The 11,238-nt window shown below is 34.2% G+C and overlaps 1 protein-coding gene across 1 annotated transcript; it reads right to left on the bottom strand.

Moving 5' to 3' along the window:
- Positions 1-9,626: 9,626 nt before the first annotated feature.
- LOC109021754 lies at positions 9,627-10,949 on the bottom strand. Its single transcript, XM_035694978.1, has 3 exons — positions 10,557-10,949; positions 9,997-10,348; positions 9,627-9,854 (listed from the first exon to the last, which is right to left on the bottom strand). Exons 2-3 carry the CDS (start codon positions 10,323-10,325, stop codon positions 9,737-9,739), a joined length of 447 nt encoding a protein of 148 aa, XP_035550871.1. The 5' UTR covers positions 10,326-10,348; positions 10,557-10,949; the 3' UTR covers positions 9,627-9,736.
- Between the last annotated feature and the right edge of the window lie 289 nt (positions 10,950-11,238).

The following is an 11,238-nucleotide window of genomic DNA, read 5'->3' as shown; positions in this document are numbered from 1 at the left end:
GATTTTTTGAGAAATCTTCAGGGATCCAGTGAAAAAGAGGAGGAAAATATGAAGAAGAAATTTTGAAGGGATCTGTAAATATCGTGCTGTTGGGCTCGATATGAAACAGATAAGAAACAAGATTCTTTTTCAAGAACTCAGCTTTTCCTTTTGGGAGGAAAAATTGAGGAGTAATAGGAATGGGTTTTGACTCAATTGCTTTTGCATATGGGTCAAAAGAAGTAATTACCGCAGACGAGAAGGTCTGTGGTTGAATTGGTTTGCCAAGTGGTTGGAACCTATTGGCAATATCAAGTGCTGTGGAAGCAGCACTGGTGGAAGCAGATCCAGCCTCATTCTTGATGAGGTTTATACTGGGCATTGGTGGTGGTGGATTCACCTTTTTCTCTCTCTCTCGGGGTTTCTTTTTGCTGGCCATGGTGTGGTTTCTGCAAAAATTCACGGGTGAGAAAGTCAGGGATAAAATTTTTTGTGCCTTTGATATATTCAATATCAAAATCAAAAACACTTAAAATACCTTGCCATCGTGCAAAAACATGTTTTGATGCAATGTTTTTAACATCTTTTTCTAAAACAGATTTTGCGGATAAACAGTCAATTCTGACCAAAAATTTTTTATTTAAGAGGTCAGATTGAAATTTAGAAATACATAGTACTATAGCCAAAATTTCTTTTTTAATAGTACTATAATTTTCTTGTGCAGGATTCCGGGTTCCAGAATGGAAGCGAACAATTTGTTCTGATGAGCCTGGTGAAACACATTGTTTCAGAATGTCACCATAACCAATGTCTGAGGCATCAGTTTGCACAATTTTGAAAGAATCAGAAGTAGGGATACCAAGGCACGGAAGAGTTTTGACATGTGTCTTAATTTTCCTTACCAAATTAGTATGAATTTCTGTCCAAGGAGGAGGATTAGAAAGGAGTCGTTTGAACAAAGGACGACATTGTTTCCTCATATCCTTGTAGAAATCTGCAACATAATTGAGAGATCCTAAGAACCTCTGCAATTGATTTTTATCAAGAATGACATCAGGGAATTTATCAGCAAATTCGATGGCTCTTTGGATTGGCTTGATTTTGCCTTCAGAGATGTCGTAACCAAGGAATCTAATCTTGGTTTGAAACAATTTAATTTTTGTTGCCGAGACAACAAGACCATTGAATCTAATGATGTCAAGAAACGCTTGCAAATGTTTCCAATGTTCATCAATAGATTTGGAAAAAACAAGAACATCGTCAATGTAGACAATAGTGAAAGTAGAGAACGAATTGAAAATATCGTTCATAATATTTTGGAATTCAGAAGGAGCGTTTTTTAAACCAAAGGGCATGACGTTCCATTCGAAATGACCAAAAGGGGTAACAAAAGCAGTCTTATACCTGTCTGACTCGGCTATTTGGATTTGCCAAAAACCGGACTTAAGGTCAAATTTGGAGAAGACTACAGCATCACTCAACCTATGAATTAGGTCTTGCTTATTGGGAATAGGGTACCTAATCCACTCTAAGACTTTGTTCAATGGTTTGTAATTAATAACCAGACGAGGGGTACCACGTTCTAGTTCAGCATTTTTCTGGACATAAAAAGCAGGACAAGACCAAGGTGACTTGCTATTCCTGATAATGCCTTTATTACGAAGATCATTTATCTCCTTTTGACAATATTCCAGCGTTTTGCTATTCATCTGAATAGAATTAGCTTTTGTTGGAATATTGGCTTCATTAAACCCTTTAATGTATGGGAGAGAAACTATGTGTTTCTTCCTATACCAGAAAACATTGGGTAAATCAGAACAAACATCTGTAACTAGACGTTTGTTGAAAGCATCAATTTTTGAAATCAAAATAGAATTGGATAATTGTTCAGAAATCTTTTTGTACCTGATTTCCTGTTGGAGGAAATTCAGATGTTTTTGTTTTGCTAAAAACAAAGATTTCTTGCTCTTATCCGAATCAATTTCAAAGCGGGAAGCAAAGTGAAACTTTACTTTCTGACCAAAAGGGTCGGTAGTGATACCGTCTTTCTCGGTCATGAAAGGATATAAAGAAGAGATAAAAGGGATTCCTAAAATCACTTTGTCAGACATGTTTTTGACTAAAACAGAGGGAATCCTAAAACAAATATTATCCTGGCAAACATGAGCATTATTGAGCTCATAATTAATGGTCATCTTTGAGCCATTTGCCGAGAATAATCTTTCGGTTGATTTTTCAAAATATTTGCTTGGAATGAGTCCTTCTTGAATACAATTCAAGTCTGATCCGGAATCAATCATAGCAACAACAGAGAATTGAAAATCATGAGCAACAATAATATTAACTCGTGAAAACCATTTAGGAGGAATAGTGTGACGAATTAAACAAATCTGGTTGTCAGTAGGGGAATCCTGTTGACTAGAACCAGCCTCAGTTTGCTCATTATCAGAAAGGATATCATGATCAAGTTGTTTGTCAATCTTGATTAATAAAAATTCTTGTCTTAAAACTTCGTTCTCAGATTTGAGATTGTTTATTTCAGACCTGAGATCTCCAATTTCTTTTTTGACAGAATTTATTTCAAACTGTAAATCAGAAACAGAAATACTCTTGGATTTTTTCTTTGAAAATCTTTCCAAGGTTTCTTGAAAATTAACCCTTTGAATAGAAGGTTTAGGATCCTTTCGGAGCATAGACTTCTTTAGCTTTAGAAGGTATTCTTCTTTAAGCTCAGGGTCAGTAATTTGAGAAATTAAGGTAAGCAAAAGATTCTGTTCTTCTTCCTCCTTTGTTAAGACATTGATTGTCTTACTAGGGGGCTTACTACAAGCAGAATTACAATTGCAACCCAGCCTTAAGTCAGAGGGATCAGGAGTAGTAGCTTCAGAGTGATATTCTGAATCACTAGAGCTGTACTCAAGAATCTCCGATGATGAAGACGAATCTGTTTCTAGGAGTCGAAACAGTTCTTCTCTATCATTGGGATTAATATCCATCTGGCTAAGCTTCTTTTTAAAATCTTTGGCTTTCTTGGGACATTTGTTAGCAAAATGCCCAGTCTTGCCACATAAATAGCATTTTCCAGAAGAATCTTCTTTGGAATTTTTGAAATTTCTTTTCTTTGGAAAAGATTTGGAAAATGGTTTTTTATAAGATTTCTTATAAAATTCATCACGGGGTTTTCTCCTGAAACCACCATGAGGTTTAGCAATTTTATGCTTTCTTTTGGACGGAGCAATACTAGGAAGACCGAATTGTTCACAGAATGTGCCCATTTCGTATTTGGCCTTCTTACTATTTCTCATCTGTTCACGAAGCATTCTTTGATCATGACACATACTAATACCAAGTTTCTTAACAACACTGAAGATGTCACCATAGCTGTATTCTTCATAGTTAAGCAATCCATCAGCACTAGTAAGTTCTTCTTTGACTTTGTAAGCAAATAGTCGAGGTAATCCATCAATAAATTTCTCCTTCCAGTAAGGCTTTTGACTGTCGTCACGAAGCATTACTCGAGAAATAAAAACATCTTGATACCATCTATAATCTGACATCTGATGACATCTGAGATTATTCAACTGGTCGCTCACACGACTGGTTACATTAGATGGTGTTCCAATAAAATGTTTTAAAATAGTGAAAATCAAAGTGTTGATGCTATCAGGGTGTGCAGTCCCAATAGCTTCATCAAAAATAGGTAATCCTTCCTTATCGCATTTTACTGCATGTTGGATGGATTCCCTAGCATCACTGGTTAGATACTTATCCCACCAGTTTCTTAAAACTCTGGTAAAACCTTGAGTTAAAATGATGACAATATCTGGTTGTCTGATGTTATTGTTGATATAAGCATTAGCAACCATTGACATTTTACTCATGGTATTGATGATTTCTTGTTCAGAGAATCCGTCAATATTCCATTCGTAAACTTTGTCAGCAGAGTAAGAAGATTGGTTTTGAAAAACTTTTTCTTCAAACTGTAAATTAGGGGGTGTGGGTCTGGAATACCAATTCTTCGTCAGACTCATTGGCTTAGGTCCATTTGAAGAAAATCTGGCAATTTCCAGGTTTTGAAAATTCTTTTCAATAAGATCAATATCCTTATCTTCAGAGGATTCTTCGTTAGAAGATTCTTCTGAAGTTTCTTCAAGAACAAATCCAGCACCATTACTATTAAGAGTACTGGTAGAAGGTTGTTCTTTCTTTAGATCAGCAAGTAATTGATCAATTTTATCCAAAGTTTTGGCCTGAGGATTTTTAAAATCGATTTTTGGCCTGTCTTCGGGTAAACTAATCAAAGGTTTTTCAATCTTTTTCTTTAGCTGATCTTTGGGGAAGACCAAAGGATGATCATTTCTAAAAACAGGAGGAGAAGTTAAAACAGGTTTCTCCACCTTTTCTTCAATCCGATCCAATTGTTCTCCGATCGTTCGAAGAGCAAGATTCGCAAAATTATTTTGAGAAATAATCTTTTTTGTTTCTTTCAGAATCTTGTCCTTGTCTGGATCTTTTGAAACAATAGTATCAGATAGTTTGAAAGGGGAAGCAATTACTTCCGAACCTTTAAAAGGGATAACAACAGTCTCCAAAGGAGGGTGACTGGATTGAATCACAGTCCTACCTTCTTCTTTGACAAATTCATTTTTAACAACATTCAACGTGTTTTTTGAAACATAAGTATTTTCTGCAAAATCTAGAAGAGAAATATGCTGTTGAAGCCTATTCATCTCTTCTCTCCATTTGCGTTTGACACGTTGTTTTTCTAAATTTGAAAATTTTGCAACATAGGCTTTTCGCCTTTGTTTGTTTTCAGAAGAAGCAAAATCTTTTAATAAAGCAGGTAAATCTATTTCAAAAGATTTGTTCAAAACATTTAAACTGTGATGAACTGGGAAAACAGGTGCAACAGGGGCTTGCATATCTGAAGCTGTTGGAGACATAGAAGACGTATCTTCTTTGTCAGCTTCTTCATTTATGTTCTGATTCTGTGGAGAACCAGTTTCTCCTTTTGCAGAATAAAAAGCAGAAGTAACTTGAGAGGAAGTAGAAATTCCTTTCATTTTTAAAACAGGTTTAGCAGGTTGGGCTGTTCTTACAGAATCTTCAAGAAATTGATGGAAATTAATATCCTTTCTTGGATTGTTCTGAACAGGGCCAACAAAACTAGATCTGGAACCAGCAAAAGAATTTCTTCTTCTACTACTGGAGGTTTCAGATTTATCAAAAGAAATTTTAACATCCTCATTGAGATATTGCTGGATGACGTCAACACCAGCATCCTGGGCAATATTCTTTGGAGGTAAGGGCATTTCTTGTTCCAAAGTCCATTCGTTAGGAAGAGAAATATCATCCCAATAAATCCTTTTAGGAACTTTAATATCCACATCTGAAGAACTACTCTGGATCAGAAGAGTATGCTTTCCAGATGGTTTTGCAATGGCTTTTGGGTCTAGATTCGTTTTTAAAAGACGATAATAAACCCTGAAAATTAAAGCAAGAGGTTTACTTCCTTCAATCATGTGATATCCAGAAGTTAAAATATTTAAAATCAAACATTTTAAAATATGGTCATCAGTTAAAGCCAAAGTAATATTTGGAAAACAATCAAAATGGACTGGTCCTTCAGATAAAGAAGATTGGACCATTCCGAGAATGCTATCCTCAAACCCGAGGAATCTGCCATCTCTTAAACAAAAAAGAACAGAAGCATTGATACCTAACCTTGTTAAAGGTTTAGCAGCAATTTGTACAGAACCTATATGAATATATTTAAATCCCTCTTTTATAAAACTTTTAATCTTCTTATCGCTAAGAAGATAACATTTTTCTTGGGATTTAGATATACTGTAGGTTTGTTCAACTGTTCGAACATTCAAAGTATTTAAAAAAGTATTTTTCAACCAAGTGGTTTTATAAATAGAAGATGGTTTAATATCTGGGATCTTCCATGATCCTAGATTAGGAGATAGCTCTTCTTCATAAGAGCAATCCTCTTCATTAACAATGTCAGGAGGCAAAGTCGTCCTGGAACTAATTGAGGAATTACTCCTCCTCATCCTAACAGGTTTTGATCCTAATCTACAGGGAAGGTTGCATCTCAAAGAGGCTGCGAACTTTACCTTGGCTGGTTATACACGGTCCACCCAGTATGCCCTAGACGCCTACCACGGCTGGAACGGGTCTTATAAGGGTGCTTGTTATAACACAGACACGACTCTGGACCACCTAGGGGACTGAAGGAGAAGAGAAGGGAGGAGAATAAGGAAGAATAAAGCAAAGCAAATAAATATGCACAATTAAAAGCAGGCGGTTGAACCGACCATACGCATGGATGGATTGCAAAATAATGAAACAGGTAATATAAACATATTCATAAACTTTAACAAAGATTACAAAGTTTATGGCACAGGGTAGAGGCTGCGAACTTTACCTTGGCTGGTTATACACGGTCCACCCAGTATGCCCTAGACGCCTACCACGGCTGGAATGGCTCTGAAAGGGGATTCACCTGTGGAAGCAGCACTGGTGGAAGCAGATCCAGCCTCATTCTTGATGAGGTTTATACTGGGCATTGGTGGTGGTGGATTCACCTTTTTCTCTCTCTCGGGGTTTCTTTTTGCTGGCCATGGTGTGGTTTCTGCAAAAATTCACGGGTGAGAAAGTCAGGGATAAAATTTTTTGTGCCTTTGATATATTCAATATCAAAATCAAAAACACTTAAAATACCTTGCCATCGTGCAAAAACATGTTTTGATGCAATGTTTTTAACATCTTTTTCTAAAACAGATTTTGCGGATAAACAGTCAATTCTGACTAAAAATTTTTTATTTAAGAGGTCAGATTGAAATTTAGAAATACATATAGTACTATATATATATATATATATATATACATGGAGTTGGCACATTAGACTCCTAAGAGTCATTTGTGTCACATAGCGTAAAAGTCTTCTCAACACACAAATACTAGATTATTTGTGATATATAAAAGTGATGACTAGCTCATCTTTTAATCATGGATGATTCTTCCATTCAGTTTATGCATGCTATGATAATAGACAACATTATTTTATTTTAAATGTTTCATCAATCGGTATCATGGAGGTCAAACGCCAAGGTCTTGTCCATCTTTACCTTGTTCATGGAGAAACTCCAGTTGGCAGTTGATACTAATACGTTGAAGAAAAAATCTTAATGTGGTGAGTTTGGGTGGCCTAGGACCAAATATTTTGACATTTGGTGGCGCTAGAGACAAACGCCTGTGTTGTGGGACGCAATCATAAACACCCAATCCAACTATTTTTTATTTATTAATTTTTTGTTACTATTCAAATTCAAATTATTTATGAAACAGGTAAATTTTTTATTAAATTTTAGAGAATTTGATGGTATAGACATCAATAGAGATGCTCTAAATTGAATTGAAATTAAAGTTAAAAATTAAATTAAATATTATTATTATTATTTTAAAATTAAAAAAAATTAAATTATTTATTATATTTTTATATATAAATTTTAAAAAATTATAATAATTAAATAAAATAAGATAATATAAATTGAAAGATTTTTTATACAAACCTTCTCTTTATAGAGAATGAGTGGAGATTTGAGACTTTGAATATATAGTCTGTCCTGCGTGGACACTAGGACACTTGTCCGCTTGTCACGACCCTATGTGAACTAGCATCAGTCAATGCGCTGGATCCTAAAGTCAACAGAATGGCCATCGCTGCTAGAATTCCCTGTAAATATGTACGATATTTTTTACAACCTTTATTATTGTGTTTAGATGATGAGTTAATTTTAAATGATTTGAATTAATCTATAAATAATAATATTTTATAGATTTTATTGATATATATTTAAGTATAAATAGATTGAGATATGTGTTTAAATATATAGATTAAATTGAGATAAATTTAACATTTTTATGAAAAATTGAAAAAGTAATAATTTTTATCAATGTTTGATTTGAGATGAGTTGAATTGATTTCACCAACTAAATACACTATAGTCTCAGTGTATTTTTTTTTCTAATATTAAAAAATATACATACAAATAAATTTACTAGTGGTAACTTTTATAAATATTAAAAAAAAAAAGAAAAAAGCACTTGGAGACACTTTTGGAACACATTTGGAGGCACCCAATCATTTTTATACACCTTAATATCTAACATTACTCAAAAGGCTAATTCAAATGCGAATGATTTATAAAAGGTAGCTCTCAGTGCAATGGTATTGGCTTAGCCAAATGCTATTGCAATATAAAATTTGGCTGATAATATCTTAAAATTGTCTGTATTAGAAGAGACAAACGGTTTGCATTTGCCTTAAACATTATAGTAAATTGCCATATATGTATGATTACTGTTGCCCGTCTAATTGATTAATCTATGTCATTTTTTCTATAGTATCCTTTCATCACACTCAAACTCCTTTATCTCTTCTCTCGATAAGTTTCATGTATTTTGATGTATAGATTATTAAAAATTACGAAAAAGTAAAATAAAAAATGAGATAAAATAATATAAAAGATATAAATTAATGTTTAGATAAAAAAAATTTTAAGAATAATAATAATATTTTATTATTATAATTAGTGATATGACTAATTTAATGTGAAATATAAAATTATTATGAGATAGATAAAAGGTAAAACGTGACATCTTATCCAAAATTTGCCTAAAATGGTAACTACACCAATATTGATACTAATGCTCACATCTAGTTAGAAAAGTAATTAGTGTAATCGATAGCATTCATGACCATTGCTCCCTCAGTGTTTAAAATTTCTAGAAACAAAGTGACGTGGTTGATTAATTAAATGATTTTAGTTGGTCAAAAGAACTGAAAAAGTAGGACTAAAAGTAATGAAGAGAAATGAGTTACGGAAGACCCGATCAGACGTCCATATCGTTAGAATAAGCGTTTTTTACGCTGTATGAACCTTGTTAGACGTGTATGAACCTTGTTATTAGACGTGTATGAACCTTGTTAGACGTGTTAATTGTCACAATTTATAGTGTACATTTATTACGATAGTCCAAATTAAGTTTACTTAGCTTAAGTTTATTTTAGTTGATGACTAATCAGTTTATTATAATTATTATATAAAAATCAAAAAAATCAGATTGAATCGGATCGAAACTAGTAAAATTGAAAATACTGGGATGTATCCGGTGTGGTATCGATTCTTCAAATCTCAAAACTAAGATATATCAGTTCGGTTATAAAGTATATTCAAAATTAGACTAAATCGAATCGGTTACACCCAACCTATAATTCCCTAGTCTACTACCCATAGGCCATAAGACTCTAATTAAACTAGAGAAATTTTTTTTTTAATTTTGTTATTTATAATAATAGTGATTTATTTATAATAATTTTTAATGGCTAAATCCACATTTATAAAGTGTTATATGCACATGGATGATTGGGGAGTCGAATATTGAATGATGCGGTAGCATCTTTGACTACGGGGAAGGTAGAAGGTTCTTCAGAAAATCCTTAAAATATATTTATATCAATTTATCTTTATCGAAATAGTAAAACAATTAAGATGGATGGTGGCATTTTTAAGATGAAGAAAATGAGTGGGGTCGAGGGATCTTTGACAAAATTGATATCCCATAAACAAATAATGTAAAGTGAAAGTTTCTTTTTGTATTTCTCAATAATGTAAAGTGAAACATTCGATGACAATCACTCTTCCCATGAATCTGTTACAAACACACAGATTAGTCCCTCGCGAAGCTAAAGAACTCTCGGAGAATGCTTGTCGTCGTCATCCACTTCAATCACACCGAGGGGTATTCGAAACCGTAGCAATGACTTGATCTTTTTCACCGCGCCTTTCATCGAGATAACTATCCTGTAACTCAAAACATAACAGAGCAAGTAAACCAATGAAAGAAAAAAGGAGAAAAACAAAGCATCTCTGTCAATCAAAATTCCACCTCCGATTATTTTATTAGGTCTCCCATCTGTACAAGTTATAAAATAAAAGGAATTACCCGTTCATGTTGACCATACTTCCCTTGATAAGATCGTGGTCGATGGTTCCATCATCGTGTTTGAAGAATATTATTTTCTCATGGTCCCTTATTTGCGATGTCAATATTGGTTTCGTCTGCCGATCTCCGAGGTAAAAAAGCACTTCTACTAGGCGCCCACCATTGTATTCTATCCCCAAATCGGCGTAGCAGATGTACCCGTGCTCACGCGGTTGGATTATTGGAAATGCGACATCCTTTACAAACGTCCTATCCACTGTCGCAACAACCTTCAGTGGTTCGTCAGAATGGTTCTCGAGTCTGGTGTTTCTCGAGAAACGTCTCACCATTGGATCCGCGACAAAACAAACAACTACAAAACAAAAAATGAGATCGTACTCATCAATGGTAAAATATATATATAATTATTGATAACGTTGCAGTGCTTTGCAAAAGGTTAGGGGAAGAGGAAAACCAGAGCATGCTAGAGAGAGAGAGAGAGAGAGAGAGAGACGGGGCATGGGGCTCCGTGGGACCGAGAGGATTCAAGAATTGAATTGGAAAAGGATAAAAGAAACTACCGAGACAAGGCCACAGAGACTTCCGATGGTTCTGGCCTTAAAAAGTATTTGGTTGCCCAGACAAGACCAAAGGGACTTCCGATGGTTTGCAAATATTTCCCGTTGCTTGTTGTTAAGGTTGAATCTCTGGCTTAGATCCGGTTGAAGATCAGAAAGGATCTGCGGTAATTTTGTGGGTGACGGAGCTCTCCTGGTTCCCGACCGTAATTACTTTTGAGGATGATAAACCCTCACTTGATTGGGTTATTGAATTGGTTGCATGTAAGATGGAAGAGGATAGTCATTCATGATAGGAAAGTAAACTGAGGGGGGTGGGGTGAGAAGCAAAGAAGAAGCGAGAGAGACCGGAGAGAAAAAATAAGAAGCAGAGGAAGAAAGAAAATGAAGAGAGAGGGATACAATTACCCTCTACAGAGAGAGCAAGAGCCGCAGAGTAAAATATTTATAACGGGAAAATTAAGGAAATTCGTTCAAAAAGTTTTAAAATTTGACATTTATCATTTGATTATATAATAAGCATATATTTTGAGAGTTTAGTTTTACAAAACGATTCTAAAAGTAATATAAATTGACGTGCTTCAATATATTAACTCAGATCAATTTTATTGTAAAATAAAATAAATTTTACAATCTGATACGCTGTATTAAATTTTATTAATTTATGATATAGACAATAATTTTT

The sequence above is a fragment of the Juglans regia genome, chromosome 10 (assembly GCF_001411555.2).
Source record: "Juglans regia cultivar Chandler chromosome 10, Walnut 2.0, whole genome shotgun sequence".
Classification (NCBI taxonomy): Eukaryota; Viridiplantae; Streptophyta; class Magnoliopsida; order Fagales; family Juglandaceae; genus Juglans; species Juglans regia.
The sequence above is the reverse complement of the archived record's forward strand: the minus strand, read 5'-3'. Positions and strand labels throughout refer to the sequence as shown.